General features: G+C 43.5%; 1 protein-coding gene across 1 annotated transcript in view; it reads left to right on the top strand.

Annotated features, from left to right (window-relative positions):
• Nucleotides 1–17,288, top strand: part of TLN2 (talin 2) — a 124,049-nt gene that overhangs the window by 64,948 nt on the left and 41,813 nt on the right. Inside the window, 10 exon segments of the mRNA XM_040413675.1 lie at nt 1,569–1,778; nt 2,895–3,014; nt 3,351–3,548; nt 8,755–8,803; nt 8,806–8,894; nt 9,077–9,203; nt 12,363–12,452; nt 15,379–15,502; nt 15,837–15,981; nt 16,807–16,968. Coding sequence (XP_040269609.1) covers nt 1,569–1,778; nt 2,895–3,014; nt 3,351–3,548; nt 8,755–8,803; nt 8,806–8,894; nt 9,077–9,203; nt 12,363–12,452; nt 15,379–15,502; nt 15,837–15,981; nt 16,807–16,968 — 1,314 coding nt within the window.

Here is a 17,288-nt window from a genome sequence, read left to right as displayed (position 1 = left end):
ATAGTAATTCTCTAATTGCTGATCTCCTATGTTGGCCTGCCACCTGCTGGCCAACATGGAACTGCAGCTCTAGTACGCTGGGTCTCTTCAGAGACCCAGTCTATTAGAAATAATTACAGGCATCCCCGATCACCGCAAGGGGATGCTGATCTTAACCCGGAAGGACGTGCTTCCAGTTATTTTAAATCCTTTTAGATGCTATTACCACAAGTGGTGGCGACAGTCATAGCTTTCCCACCCAGCGGCTGCTAAAATCTACTAATATGTTACAGCCATTCAGTTAAATGTTTGTCTCTATAGTGCATGGATGGGTCCGACCTGCCAGTGCGGGAGCTGCGGATGAGTAACTGCTCTCCACATGGATCATAGACAACACTGTTTAACGTGCATGAATATTGATGGCTAGGTGCAAAATTTTACATTTATCAGCCTTAAATCGATTGTTCAGGCTTTTAATATTGATGACCTATTCTCAGGATAGGTCATCAATATCATATCGGCGGGGTTCTGACACCCGGCACCCCCACGATCACTTGTATAAAGGGAAGGTGCACGCAGTGTGCACATGCCGTCTCTCGTTTCTCTTCCTGTTCACTGCTGCTATATACAGCTGATGGGCGGGGGTGACGGGTGTCGGGTCCCCGTCAATCTGTTATTGATGACCTATTCTGAGGATAGGTCATCAATATTAAAAGCCTGGGCCAACCCCTTTATAGGGAACCTGTCACTGGGATTTTGTGTATAGAGCTGGGGACATGGGTTGCTAGATGGCCGCTAGCACATCCGCAATACCCAGTCCCCATAGCTCTGTGTGCTTTTGTTGTGTAAAAAAAAAAGCGATTTCATACATATGCAAATTAACCTGAGATGAGTCCTGTCCCTGACTCATCTCACGTACAGGACTCCTCTCAGGTTAATTTGCATATGTATCAAATCGGGTTTTTTTACACAATAAAAGCACACAGAGCTATGGGGACTGGGTATTGCGGATGTGCTAGCAGCCATCTAGCAGCCCATGTCCTCAGCTCTATACACAAAATCCTGGTGACAGGTTCCCTTTATATCTGCTAATTATGTGACCTGCCACCTGTTGTGGTAATCCTGTAATACACTTTTCCATCCAATCCACTAGGTCATTCAAATTAGCTGTCTCCTGAGGAAGGAAGATTACTTAACCAGCCAAATCAGACATTCCTCCAAAGGAAGAGACCCTCATATGTGGTTTGGCTGGAAAGAGGAAGTGGTCTTCCTTCTGGGGGAGAGCTCATTTGCATCCCCTATTCCCATGGAGCAATGCCTTAAAGTAAGCCTCTATACACCACCAGATTAGTTCCATGAGTCAGTACCCCCCGGGACCAATTGGTCAGGAATAGAAATATTAAAAACAACCAAGTCTGTCACAGATCCTTGTGGATCACCTGTTAGTGTCTTATGTGTTCTTAATGTTCGCCATATATATAACTCATTTCCTTCTTCATGGTTCATTGTAAATTCATGACACTTCTTGATTTTTGCACGGACAAACGTCTGCCATCTGCTATAACTATTTTATAAAAATGTCCTGTTTAGGTGTTGCTGCAAGGGAAACTGCACAGGCCCTGAAAACCTTGGCACAGGCAGCACGAGGGGTCGCAGCTTCAACGAAAGATCCACAGGCTGCAAATGACATGTTGGATTCTGCCCGAGATGTGATGGATGGGTCAGCCAAGCTCATCCAGGAAGCGAAACAAGCCTTAGTGGCTCCTGGGGATGCTGAGGTCCAGCAGAGGTTGGCTCAGGTCAGGCACTTTCAGCTAGCAAGTAGCACCCTTATAAACCTGCAGTTATTTCAGAAATATACCTAAAGTGGAAAAAATTCTGGTCTGTTTCATATACACATTGCCTAGATTTAAAGGGGTTGTCCCAAGAGCTTAATTTTAAGTGTCTGGTCAGGGCCTGACACCTAAAACAGGCGCGTAGAAAATGATAAATGAGATGGGCTGGCTCCCTTTTTCAGAACCTGCGTGAGCGGGGGCCAGCTCCTTCTCATTTATCATTTTCTAATGATCTAGATCTACGTCAGCAACGGTGCTGGCGTAGATTTAGGCTTGTAGTGGACGCAACATTGTGTAGAGGCTGGCGCCTCGCAAAAGGGTATTAAGACTGGCGTCTAAAACGCCAGCCTTAATAAATGACCTCATATATTTTTCTGTTAGATAACACAATACGTAACCTCTTATCAGCTGGAATCATTTAAAGGGGTGTCGGGCCTTGGAGCCGACAACTCCGGGGGTCCTAAACGGCACCCCTGAACAAACCACACTCACCTGTCCAAGGTCTCGCCACTACTCTACGTTTCTGACTGCTTCCAGTCATGGCAGGACCAGGAAGCGGACTGGTCCTGTGACCACCGCAGCCAATCATAGGCTCAGCAGTCACAGCAGCTTGATCTCTATGTGACAGCATTGATCTGCCATTCAAGTAACTGTGACTGCAGGTGCCTGTGATTGATCGGAGTGGTCTCCGGACCAAGCCGATTCCTAGTCCTGTGATGACCGGAAAGGAGTAGCGTCAGAACCATGGACAGGTTAGTGGGGTTTGTTATGTTCAGGGACACAGGTGAATACTCCAGAAGTTGTCTGTTCTGAGACTGAACAACTCCTTTAAAGAAATGCTCCTGTGTCTAGATATTGCTGCTACAAACTTGTTATGGCACCCGCTAGTGTCACCCCCCCCCCCCTTCCCCCACCTAATCATCAGTGCTTATGGTTACACACGTCCGGTAGTTCTGTCACACTGAATGCATACTGTTGTACACAGGTGGACAGTGTCAGTCCATTTAGGGACACCTATACAATTGAAGAGCATCCATGGATTAAATTAATTAAAATTAAATATCATCTTGTGTTTTTCAGGTGGCTAAAGCAGTCTCTCATTCACTGAATAACTGTGTGAATTGCCTTCCGGGGCAGAAGGATGTAGACATGGCTCTTAAGAGCATTGGCGAGTCCAGCAAAAAGCTGCTTGTGGATTCGGTGAGTGTGTGCCTATGGGGTTATAGTGATATTTTTTTTGTTTTTTTTCATTCTCTTTTATTTGGGGCAGTGAAGAAACACCATGGGAATATGACATTATCGGAGATTTGTACATATTTAGTTTTAGCAAAAGAACAGCACAAACCTTTGTAGATACAGGTAAGACTTAGCTTGTTGTCTTGGAGGGTGCCCTGTCTCACAACCCTAGGAATGCTGTAAAGCCAGTACTGTGCGGAGAAGAGCCATTTCTCCATGGCAGCTCCTGTATATACTGCTATTCAATTACAGTGCCTTCTTCTTTCAAATGACAATGGTATCTTTGAACTGTCCGTTTAGCTTCCTCCAAGCACAAAGTCCTTCCAAGAGGCACAGAGTGAATTAAACCAGGCAGCAGAGGATCTGAACCAGTCAGCCGGAGAGGTGGTCCATGCTTCCCGGGGGCAAAGTGGAGTATTGGCAGTTGCTTCTGGTAAATTTAGCGAAGATTTTGACGAGTTCCTCGATGCCGGAATTGAAATGGCTGGACAGACGCAGGTCAGATTGTGATATCATATATAAGTTGATATTTGATTTTGATCTGCATATAGCACAAGGCAATATGAAATACATGAGCAACATATTTAAATTTCCTTATGATGGGGAGTGTAAATCTGAAATGTCTATGAATATCTAAAATGTTCTAGTTCTGTTCCGTTTTCTTCCTGGTTAGTTACTTTAAATATGTATTTCTGATTGGTACCGATGTTGCACCAATGTGAGCTGTAATATTAACAGATCATACAATGCGTTTGGAAAGTCTTCAGATCCTTTCACTTTTTCAGATTTTATTATGTTGTGGCCTTGTGCTAAAATAAAAAATAAAAAAGTTTTCCTGCATCATTCTGCACGTAATACCCCATAATGAGAAAGTGAAAACAGAGTTTTTGCAAAGTTATTAAAAAATAAAATGTTGCATATACATACATATTTGGACCCTTTGCTGTGACACTTGAAATTTATCTATGGGGCCTCCCATTTCTCTTGATTATCTTTGAGATGTTTCTCCACCTTGATTAGAGTCCACCTGTGGTAAATTCAGTTGACTGGACAGGATTTGGAGATGCACAACCCTGTCTATATAAGATCTCACAGTTGACAATGCATATCAAAGCAAAAACCAAGCCATGAGGAGGAAAGAACTGCCTGTAGAGCTCAGAGACAGTATTGTGTGGAGGCACAGATCCGAAGAAGAGTACAAAAACATTTCTGCTGCACTGAAAGTCCCCAAGAGCGCAGTGGCCTCCATAATTCTTAAATGGAAGAGGTTTGGAAAAACCTGGACTCTTCCTAGAGCTGGCTGCCCCACCAAAGTAAGTAATTGGGGCAAAAGGGCCTTGGTAAGAGAGGTGACCGAGAACCCAACAGTCACTCTGGCTGAGCTCCAAAGATCCAGTGTGCAGATGGGAGAAACCTCTGGAAGGTTGACTATCACTGCAGCACTCTGCCAATCTGTGCTTTATGGCAGTGTGGCCAGAAAGAAGCCTTTCCTTAGTAAAAGGCACACGAAAGCCCATCTGGCAAAAAAAAGCACCTAAAGGACTAACAGACTGTGAGAAACAAGATTCTCTGGTCTGATGAAACTACTATTGAACATTTTGGCCTTAATTCTAAGCATCATGTCTGGGAAGAACGAGACACTGCTCATCACCTGCTTAATACCAGCCCTAAAGTGAAGGATGGTGGTATCGGCATCATGCTGTGGGGGTGTTTTTCAGTCGCTGGCACAAGGAAGACTGGTCAGAGTTGAGGGAAACCTGAATGGAGCAAAGTACAGAGATCTTCATAAACCTGAACAAGAGTGCTCTCGGCCAAAGGTTTATGTTCCAAAAAGACAATGACCCTAAGCACACAGCCAAGACAACACACAACTCTTTGAATGACCTTCAGTGGCCCAGCCAGAGCCCTGACTTAAAGGGGGCTTCTGAGATTTTGATACTGATGATCTATCCATAGGATATCCTCTGGATAGGTCATCAGTATCTGATAGATGAGCGTCCGACATCCCGGACCCCGCAGATCAGCTGTTTGAGAAGGAACCAGCACAGTGGATCCTAACCATGCACAGCGGATCCCCACCGAGGATAGATTATCAGTATCGAAATCTTGGAAAACCCCTTTAAAGGGAGTGTTTCATTAGAAAATTACCTTTTGGTAACACTGAAGAGTTTTTTCTCTCCCCCCCCCCCCCCCCCCTTCACCCCCTCAGACCTCCCTACGTTATTGTATACCCCTTTTTATTTGTTATTATGTGATATGCACTTTCTCATACGACTGTACTACTTCAGATGCATTTGTGTTCTCACGCCTATGAAGGCAAACAAAGATTGTACGTCCTACTGCTGTAAAACTAATAAAAACAATTTTAAAACAAAACATTAGAAAATTACCTATTGATTAAATCACATTTTTATGTTTAACATATTTTTAAAGAATCTTTGGTGCTTATTTTTAATTTTCCATGTCAATATCTACAACTAAACAAAATAACTAAATAACTAAACAAAAACCGCAAAATCCTGCAGTTTTTGGACTGGCCACTAACCCTAATAGTAGGCGCAACTTCTTGGTCTGTACAGATCACTTTACTGCAGTTACCTGCTTATCTACACACAGAGGTGATATCATTACAGGCAGGATTAGAATGACAGATAAGACAGAATCCACTGTTAGGCGATTGTCAGAGCTTATCTATTCTTTCCTTGTACAATGACCTCTGTACAGGTCACAGATCATGCCTAGAAAACTCTCCCATAGAAGTCAATGACCCACGTGGCTGCCGTAAAGCGATTTTCTTAATTCTTTCTAAATGCTGTTAAGAACAGCTCAGGCAAGATAGCAGCCCTCATAATCATGTTCAGGAAATAGAATAAAGAAATCTGCAATCAGAAAAAAATAAAACAGATTAGGAAAAAAGGATATGTGTTACTATCAGGTTATAACTGTCAGAAAACATTTTTGGTGACACATTTTCTTTAAACCCATTGGAACATCTCTGGAGGGACCTGAAAATTGCTGTCCACCGATGGACACCATCCAACCTGACAGAGCTTGAGAAGAATGGCAGACAATCCCCAAACCCAGATGTGCAAACCTTGTGCCATCATACCCAAGAAGACTGGAGACTGTGATTGCTGCCAAAGGTGCTTTAACTAAGTACGGAGTCAAGGGTCTGAATACTTATGTCAATGCAAGATTTTAGTTTTTCCCTTTTCAATAAATTATCAAAGATTTCTAACGTTTTGTTTTCACTTTGTCGTTATGAGGTACTGAGTGCAGAATGATGGGGAAAAACTATTTTATTTTTTTTTTTACTTTAGCACAAGGCAGCAAAATGTGAAAGGGTCTGAAGGCTTTCCAAATGCATTGTTTAGAATCATTGTGTGTATATGTATGTGTATGTATGTGTATGTATGTGTGTGTGTGTGTATATATATATATATATATATATATATATATATATATATATATATATATATATATATATATATATATATACACTGCTCAAAAAAATAAAGGGAACACAAAAATAAGACATCCTAGATCTGAGTTAATTAAATATTCTTCTGAAAAACTTTGTTCTTTACATAGTTGAATGTGCTGACGACAAAATCACACAAAAATAAAAAAATGGAAATCAAATTTTTCATCCCATGGAGGTCTGGATTTGGAGTCACACTCAAAATTAAAGTGGAAAAACACACTACAGGCTGATCCAACTTTGATGTAATGTCCTTAAAACAAGTCAAAATGAGGCTCAGTAGTGTGTGTGGCCTCCATGTGCCTGTATGACCTCCCTACAACGCCTGTGCATGCTCCTGATGAGGTGGCGGACGGTCTCCTGAGGGATCTCCTCCCAGACCTGGACTAAAGCATCTGCCAACTCCTGGACAGTCTGTGGTGCAACGTGACGTTGGTGGATAGAGAGAGACATGATGTCCCAGATGTGCGCAATTGGATTCAGGTCTGGGGAACGGGCGGGCCAGTCCATAGCTTCAATGCCTTCGTCTTGCAGGAACTGCTGACACACTCCAGCCACATGAGGTCTAGCATTGTCTTGCATTAGGAGGAACCCAGGGCCAACCGCACCAGCATATGGTCTCACAAGGGGTCTGAGGATCTCATCTCGGTACCTAATGGCAGTCAGGCTACCTCTGGCGAGCACATGGAGGGCTGTGCGGCCCTCCAAAGAAATGCCACCCCACACCATTACTGACCCAATGCCAAACCGGTCATGCTGGAGGATGTTGCAGGCAGCAGAACATTCTCCACGGCGTCTCCAGACTCTGTCACGTCTGTCACATGTGCTCAGTGTGAACCTGCTTTCATCTGTGAAGAGGACAGGGCGCCAGTGGCGAATTTGCCAATTTTGGTGTTCTCTGGCAAATGCCAAATGTCCTGCACGGTGTTGGGCTGTAAGCACAACCCCCACCTGTGGACGTCGGGCCCTCATATCACCCTCATGGAGTCTGTTTCTGACCGTTTGAGCAGACACATGCACATTTGTGGCCTGCTGGAGGTCATTTTGCAGGGCTCTGGCAGTGCTCCTCCTGTTTCTCCTTGCACAAAGGCGGAGGTAGCGGTCCTGCTGCTGGGTTGTTGCCCTCCTACGGCCTCCTCCACGTCTCCTGATGTACTGGCCTGTCTCCTGGTAGCGCCTCCATGCTCTGGACACTACGCTGATAGACAGAGCAAACCTTCTTGCCACAGCTCGCATTGATGTGCCATCCTGGATAAGCTTCACTACCTGAGCTACTTGTGTGGGTTGTAGACTCCGTCTCATGCTACCACTAGAGTGAAAGCACCGCCACATTCAAAAGTGACCAAAACATCAGCCAGGGAGCATAGTGAACTGAGAAGTGGTCTGTGGGTCACCACATCAGAACCACTCCTTTATTGGGGGGGTGTCTGCTAATTGCCTATAATTTTCCACATTATCCTATTTGCACATTAGCATGTGAATTGATTGTCACTCAGTGTTGCTTCCTAATGGACAGTTTGATTTCACAGAAGTGTGATTGACTTGAGTTACATTTGGTTGTTTAAGTGTTCCCTTTATTTTTTTGAGCAGTGTGTATGTATGTATATATGTATGTGTGTATGTGTGTGTATATATATATTGAAGGGCTGGGTGCAGGGCCTAAGGGAACCCAACTAAAAAGTACTGAGTTTGTCCAATACAATAAAATGTAGAGGCGGAAATTATTTAGTTATTTTTTATACTCCCTATATAGCGTGCTTAGATTACACAGGACGTTACAGGACATTAGTATCACACTATCCCCAGCGGGTCTCACAATCTAAGTTCCCTACAGTATGTCTTTGGAGTGTGGGAGGAAAACCGGAGTACACCCACACAATCACGGTGAACATACAAACTCCATGCAGATGTTGCCCTTGAATTCTGATAAATCGCCCTAAATGTATTCAACTACGTTGACTTTTCAGCTCCTACATGGACCTCGTTTTTTTTCTTCATGAAACCAAGCAGTTATACTTAAGAGAGTTCTATATAAACAAATATTATGGTTTAATGAATTTAGAGACAATGTCCAACATGAGATGGGTCTATATAGAAGCACTGGGAATGAGAGCACCAGAAGTGAAAGAAGCCTCTAGATCATTCCTAGTGTTTCGCACTGTATACACTATTCTGGTAGATTCAACACACACCTCGCCTAATGTCGTTGCAAATTTTTTACAGAATAAAGACGACCAGATACAAGTTATAGGATACCTCAAAACCATATCAATGCCTCGAGCAAACTGCTTCTTGCAGCAAAGGCTCGTTCTGTAGATTCGGGGGCGCCAAGTGCCAAAAATCGTCCTGCGGCTGCGTGCAAGGTTGGGGGAATCAGGACTCTTGCTTTTTGTTCCTCTTGCCCTTTATACTAGACTATGCCATTTCTTCTTCTCCATTCCCTCTCTCTCCATCGTCTCTTACTTTCTTATATCGATAGCATAAATGTTGCTCAAAAGTTTCCCGTCCTTCAGCCTAGGCGTCTGCTGCGTACCGGCATGCACAGCGTCATCTTACTGAATCTGCTTTGTGTGTTTCCAGTGGGCCGTGCAGAGAGCATAAACCACTGAGTACTATATGCACCCTGCAAGCCCCTGGGCAGAAAGAATGTGACAATGCTCTTCGTGAGCTGGGAGGTTTGTTATTTGATTCACCGTTGATTATACCACCTAGAGAACCAGTATATTTATATCACCCCCATCTCTCAGCAATGAAGGTGCCAGTTCGGGTTCAACATAGAAAGGCGTCATAGGGGCCAGCACATTGTTTCGGTATTTTTTGGTTCCTTACTCGGATTACCGAAAGGAAAAAGATAGCCTATGAATTTCTAGAAAAGAAGAAGAGCATTGCAATATGCAGATGGGATCATTCACCGGAAGAGATGCATTCAAATCACCAATACACTTTTCTTAATGTGTGCTTGCCAGTTTGCCATATGTTGTTTTGTTTCATCTTTTATTTTCTATGCATTCCTTCTTAGCCCCCTGCACACGAACGTGGGCTTCCCGTTGCCGTATTGCGGACCCGCATTTGGCGGAGCCGCAATACACTGGTGCCGTTCCGTGGGCATTCCCATCACGGATGCGGACCCATTCACTTGAATAGGGCCGCAAATCCGGAGATCGGAATGGAGTGCGGAACGGAACCCTACGGAAGGCACTACGAGTGCTTCCGTGGGTGTTTCGTCCAGTACTTCCATTCCGCAAAAAGATAGAACATCTCCTATCTTTTTGCGGAATGGCTAGATTGCGGACCCATTAAAGTGAATGGGTCCGCCATCCACTGCGGCTGCCCCATGGACTGTGTTTCTCGCATTGTGGCCACTGTCACCACGGGATGCATAAGTTTCGTGTGCAGGGGCCTTAAAGAGGACCTTTCACAGATTATGACAATGTGAACTAATTATACAGACATGGAGAGCGGCGCCCAGGGATCTCACTGCACTTACTATTATCCCTGGGCGCCGCTCCGTTCTCCCGTTATGCCCTCCGGTATCTTCGCTCAGTAAGTTATAGTAGGCAGAGATTTCAGTCACTAAGTTATGGTAGGCGGAGTCTGCCCTTGTTCTGCTGTAGCGCTGGCCAATCGCAGCGCAGAGCTCACAGCCTGGAAGGTTCTTTTCTCCCAGGCTGTGAGCTCTGCAATGCGATTGGCCAGCGCTACAGCAGAACAAGGGCAGACTCCACCTACCATAACCTTGTGACCGAAGAGACCGGAGGACATACCGGGAGAACGTCAGTTACATTTTTTTATTGGGTTCTTTTTTTTATTTTATTATTTTTTATTTTACACTTTGTGCCCCCATAAAATCAAGACTTTTGGGGGACATTTAACAGTAAGGTTTTTTTCATTCATTCATTTCTGATTTCTCCTGTAACTAGGACTGACATATTGGCTCCAGGTTATAGGGGGGAAACAGCCCCAGAGAGGTCGTACAAGACTGTACAGCCTCTCTGTAGAGCTAATCTGGGTTTGCTAAGGCCCAGGAGCTTGCACAGACCCCCAGCTCCTGGCCGATCAGATGACTGCTGGGACCGAGCAGGAAGGGCTGGTTCTCTTCTGACATAATTTATTCCCATGAAAATGTTAGTTATGTGTAGATTCCTATCTCTGTGGTAGGAGCACTAGGAAAGTTGAAAATCATGCTTAATTTTGTAATTAAATGTGTTAAAGGGTATTCCATCACATACAATGGGGGGCATATCGCTAGTATATGCCCCATTGTCTGATAGGTGAGGGTCCCACCGTCTGGGACCCGCACCTACAAGGAGAACGAAGCAGGGAGAGCTGTGGCTGAGGATCCCGGATTTCCCAGGGTCCGTCCACCATCAAGTGCTGCTCTCATACAAGTGAATGGGAGCGCACCGCGCATGGCGCGGCCCCCTGCTCCCATTTATGTCTATGGGGCAGACGGAAATAGCCAAGCCAGCGCTCTGCTATTTTCGGTAGCCCCATTAAAATGAATAGAGGGCGGCTGCGCATGTGCAGCTGCCCTTCATTAATTTTCCCGCTCTGTTCTCGTTGTGGGTGCTGGTCCCAGAGGTGGGACCCGCACCTATCAGACAATGGGGCATATCCTAGTGATATGCCTCCATTGTATGTTATGGGAAAACCCCTTTGTTTATCTGAAATACACAGCACTCCCTCCTGGATGCTTAGGGAGTTGCTCAAGATCAACCAAATGCAAAGCAATGTCAGGAAATGCCATAAAATAATAAAAGAAGCATTATCAATGTGTTAGATCCCTTGCCGCTCCAGCTTGGCCTTTTTTTCACAAGACTTGTTTACTGTGCAGAACTAATGTCAAAAACTTGTTTTAATGGAAATTAATATGCCATTTTTTTATGTGACAAGAGGCATAACTTTTTACATTTCTAGTTGATCCAGAATGTCATGAATACACATTTTTGCTTGACTTCTTTATACTCCTGTGACAGTAATTTGTATGTTTATTTTAAAGAGGTTATCCCATGATTAATGTACCGGACATCATATAGTACATGACAATCATTTTCTAACAAAGCTAGAACCAGCCCTGTACCTCACACGGATCCAGAGATCTCCCCAGTCATTGCTCTGCTAGATTTATATCAAGCTGACAGCTAAAGGGGTGTGTCTTCCCTATCACAGCTCAGGGGGGCGTGTCCATGCTCTCCCTATCACAGCTCAGGAGGCGTGTCTTGCCTCTCCTATCACAGCTCAGGAGGCAGATGAAGGATGAAACTGAGCATGTGCGGCCTCTAAGTGAGCCGGACAAAGAAATAAGAAAAAAAACAAACAGCGGGTGGCGCTATAGAGATGCATTTTATTGAATAACTCAGTGTTATGCAAAATTTTGAATTATCATACAATTACAAACGTATAAAGTTTCAGGTGCTGGTTTGAAACTAGAATATTTTTAGTGGACATATTTCTTTAATTATGAGGGTAATGTCAGCATTCTGTTAATTTTCTCATGTCATTGCTTTGGTGCTGTGGTTTTCTCAGTCTTTAAGAATATTTATTGCCATCAATCAATCAAAAGCTTCTCAGTCTTTTTCTGCTAGGACTTCACCATTGGTCATAGCCTGTGTCAAAATAATTAAAAATGAACTCCATTTCCTTCAACAATTGTACTCTTGAACCCAGTAGAGAAAATAGAATGAGCACCAGAGATTGTTGCCTCTCTAACTGGGGGCCACCTCATCGTTGAGACCCACCTCATCCTTTGGAGAGGCCTGATTTAATCCATGTGCTCATATGAATTGCTCCTTGATAAATTCTTGCCTTGTGCTCTGTTTTTATGTTTTTTCAGACTGTGAAAGGAATGCTTGAAAATCCCAATGAGCCTGTCACTGACCTGTCTTATTTTGACTGCATTGAAAGCGTCATGGAAAATTCAAGGTAGAAAAACGGACAATGTTTTTAATGATATCCACATAACTTAATTGTTAGTTAGGTCTAGAAATTAACATTTATCAGGATATCTTTCATTGTCTACCTATTATGCTACAATGGTGATACGGATGAATACAAAACCCCAGTTACATTACATAAAGGGAGCAAAATTCCCTTAATTACATAATTTACCTATCTGAAGCAATCTACTACGTCTTAAAACCATTTGATTAAGCCAATCTTGGTGTCAAGGTCTATAGTTTTCACTGTAAAAATCCTTCTCCTTTGCTGATGTTAAAGGGATTGTCCGACATAATTAACCCCTTCACAACTTCTGCCGTATATATGTATGGCAGAAGTTGCACCTTTAAACATGGCGCTCTGCCCTTTATACACACCTGCTCAATCGCAAATTCTCACTTCTCCCTTAGGGCGGAGTGCAAATGGAGGGGCAACATACCTACTTTGTCAGCTGAAGAATGGAGCGAGGCCTTAGAGGCTCCAGTAGTTATATCACCGTCCCTCACTAATAGACTGACACAACTTTTCATACTACATAGATGCTACCTTACCCCGACTAGACTTTTTAAAATGGGGTAGGAGGCCCCATACGGGATTCCACAGGTGTGTGCAGTTAAATGCGATTTCTGGCACCTTATATGGGACTGTAGTCACATCGCCCATACTGGAGGGCTGTAATTGATGTCATATCCACCTTGCTCCAGATACGCTAGAGGTATGCCCCAAAGCTTGCCTCCTAGGAATTCTTGAAGATGAAGATGATTTGCGATCACGCTATACACTCACTTTCATTAGGGAGGCTCTTTTCCTCGCCAGAAAGGCTATTGCTCTTAGATGGATGGCGGACAGACCCCCCACGGTTGGCCAATGGAAAGCCCTAGCAATAACATAATTCCCTTTGAGAGGATTATCTATTCCCTGCAGAGGATGTCCTCAAAATTCCAAAAGATATGGGGACCGTGGTGTGCCTCTCCGCTGACTGTCACAACGGCCCTCTTACACTCTATGGTGTAATAACCTTGTATATCTTCCCACTCAGTATTCCGGAATTTAGGAAGGTACTCATTTAAGGAACCTCAACACAATTTGGGACTGTTAACAAGGATGTTTTATTAAAGTACTGTACTATCGATGTATCTTTGCTCTTACTTGTCAGATGTTGTTGTAGAATTCAGATCTGTATTATGAGATGTGTAACTCGCCACATACTTTTCTGAATGCTCTATGACGTACCTTGCTTGTTATTCTTCAATAAAGCGAGTTTAAAAAAAAAACATCGCGCCCGCTTTGCGTGTGCTGCGAACTTCATACCCGACGGTTTCTGCTGTTTCAAACAGCAGAGATCCACGCGGATGTATGCGATTAGCCTTAAGGCCGATCGCATGATTCCACTCCTCAAATGCTGTTGTCAAATGTATCCACAGCATCTGAGCAGTCCAGAAGCGGGAGACTGTACTCCTGTAACAACATTTCCTGGCTGAGATCGGGGAACCTGTTATTTTGCTCTAATACCCCAAACCTCAAGCATGCTTCGGCAGTTATTAGTGGAAAATACCAATACAGGCCACTAGGTGGCAGCACTGTACTGTTTTAAATTGAAAAGAAGTGTTCAATGATGGCTATATAGCCATCATGAACACAATAGACAATCTAATAATTGCCAGTTATAGACACCCAGTTTTTAATAATATAAAAGTTTAAATCACCCCCTTTCCTCCAAAATAAAAATACTTAATAAAAAAAATACACATCATGTGGCGCAAATGCCCATACTATTAAAATATAAACAATATAATCGGCGAATGGTGTAATGGAAAAAATAATAAAAATGGCTAATTCTCCATTTTTTTTTTGTCACTTCAGTTCCCCCACATATTAGAGAATACAGTGATGAAAAAAAAACTTTTCAAGGTTTTTGAAAAGGTTTTTGAGGTTTTCAGTATTAAAACGCAAAAAAACTATACAAGTGCGGTATCGTTGTAATTGTACTGACCTGGAGAATATAGGTAACAGGTCAACATTACCTCATAGTGAATGCCGTAAAAAAAAAAAAAAAAACTAGCAGAATTTTTTTTCCCAATTCTACCCCATTTATCTGGGAAGCAGGGAGTGAAAAACGAAAATGCATAATGGAAAATCGCCTGGTCCTCTAAGGGTTAAAAAGCAAATGGCAGGTACCAGTGTGTTAACAAAAATGTAAAAAAAACTTCACTCTCTTTTTTAAGGGCTCATGCACACAAATGTTTTTGCGTTCCGTATATGTAACCGTTCATTTCCATGGGTCCGCAAAAGATGCGGACAGCACTCTGTGTGCTGTCCGCATCCTTTGCTCCGTTCCGTGGCCCCGCAAAAATTATGAGGCATGTCCTATTCTTGTCCGTTTTGCGGAAAAGAATAGGCATTTCTATAATGGGCCTCCTGTTCCGTTCCGCAAATTGCGGTAGGCACACGAACAGCATCCGTTTTTTGCGGATCCGCAATTTGCCGACTGCAAAAAACGTCACGGTCATGTGCATGAGCCCTAAAGCGTTTTTTCCAGTGGTGCAGGCTTCTGGTCACGGGGACTGCTGCAGGCAATCAGCGGTCACAGGAACTGCACATCACTAGCAGCAGCGTTTCTTCCTTGCACATGTGACTGCTGAGATCAGTGACTGTCGCAGCAGTCTTGTGACAAAGCGGGAAGTTCTTTTTTTATAATTTTGAGGAAGGTTTTTTTATTTTGGTAACACGCTGCTTGCCGCCTATTTTCTTTTTAATTCTGTTGGACATCCCTTTTAAACCTTCCTTCTTCTGCCCATAGTATATGTCACCTATCATGGCATGAAAGATCAATCGCTCAATCTCTGTACTGACAGTTGATGTGTTTGCACTCAGTAGTTAAGATTATCGTTGTTTACTGGCTTTCTCTATAGATCCTTGGGGAATCCATGGCCGGAATCTCTCAGAATGCAAAAACTGGAGACTTGCCTGTGTTTGGTGATTGTGTGGGTGTAGCCTCGAAGGCTCTGTGCGGTCTCACGAAGCTGCTGCACAGGTAAGACATGGGTGGACCAACAGGACCTTTCTCAAAGGAAGAGTATAGAAGTCAATACCACAATGATAATTCTAGTGCAGTCCAAACAGCAACTGTATTCCGATGTATCTTATCCTTGTAGGACAGTGGTCTCCAACCTGTGGCTCTGCAGCCAACACAGAACTAGAACTCCTGGAATGCCTTGGAGCCATAGGTAGTAGACTACTATTGAAGGACATTTTAGGCTCAGTTGTTGTTGCTGTATTTATTTGCCTTACTTTAGTCTATTTTTTAAGTTCTTTATTTTACATCAAGACCATAAAATACAAAGTTGTAATCATGTTTCTTCCTCTAGGCAGCCCTACATAGTGGGCATTTCAGATCCCAATAGCCAGGCAGGACAGCAAGGGCTTGTTGACCCAATTCAGTTTGCTAGAGCTAATCAAGCTATCCAAATGGCATGCCAGAATCTAGTGGATCCAGCCAGTAGCCCATCCCAGGTAAGTAACAGCTTGGTGTACTTGGTTGACTTTTAAATTTCTATTATTAATGGCTGCAAGAGTGGTTCAACACAGTACATGGAGCCATATGTCATCAATTTATTGGGACCCTGCACTCAGAAGCCATGTTCTTCACTGCAAGAAGTACATCTGAAGTATCTAATAGTCAGTGACGTGTGTAGTATCAGCAATATTCTATAATCAGCAGGTCCAGATTTATTTCTGAAGAAAAGCACCTACCCCTTTCTGTGTAATATGTCTCTGTATTGGTGTATTTTGCAACTTGCTGTAAATTACCAGAAGTCAGCAGATGAAATTCCGAACAATATTATTTTGGTAAGGGCTCACACGAACGTTTTTTGTGTTCCATCTACGGGCTGTTTTTTTTTCCGCAAAAAAAACGGAAATGTACTCCGTATGCATTCCATTTCTGTTTTTCCGTTCAAAGATAGAACATGTCCTATTATTACCCGCAAATCACATTTCGTCCGCAAAAAAAAACAGGAACACATCCGGAATGTACTCCGTATGTCTTCCGTATCCGTTCCATTTTTGCGGAACCATTTATTGAAAATGTTATGCCCAGCCCAATTTTTCCTATGTAATTACTGTATACTGTATATGCCATACAGAAAAATGGAACGAAGAAACGGAATGGAACCGGAAACACTACTGAAACAAAAAACGGATCCGTTAAAAACGGACCGCAAAACACTGAAAAAGCATACGGTCGTGTGAACAAGCCCTAAATGTCAGGAAAGGTTGTGATGTTGTGCTGTGTTCTGTGTTGCCGGCTTTGTCCCCACTTGTTTGCTTGTTCTGTAGGTTCTATCAGCTGCCACCATAGTTGCCAAACACACTTCAGCCTTGTGCAATGCCTGCCGCATTGCATCCTCCAAAACAGCCAATCCTGTGGCTAAGAGGCACTTTGTCCAGTCAGCCAAAGAGGTGGCGAACAGTACTGCCAACCTAGTGAAAACAATCAAGGTAATGCCAATGTATATGTCATACAGTACATCTGCACTCATTCTTTGTATGAACCGGTGGCTGCTATCAGTGCCATGCATTCTCTCTGCCCACCATGCTGCTTTTGTTGTTGAGCTGACCCCTGATTGTTGCATGTGGGGTCTTTTATGTACTTGGATAGCACAACTAATGGACCTAGAGAGTACATGACACAAGTGGACTGTCCCAATTTAGGACACAATCCCTCTACAGGTCAGAAGCAGACTATCCTGTAAGCCTTTTTATATTTCCATGGATCCGACCCATACCACCAGAGTGCCAACCCTGTCTTCTCCAGCTGG

The sequence above is a fragment of the Bufo bufo genome, chromosome 1 (assembly GCF_905171765.1).
Source record: "Bufo bufo chromosome 1, aBufBuf1.1, whole genome shotgun sequence".
NCBI lineage: Eukaryota > Metazoa > Chordata > Amphibia > Anura > Bufonidae > Bufo > Bufo bufo.
This window is presented reverse-complemented; position numbering and strand designations above follow the sequence as displayed.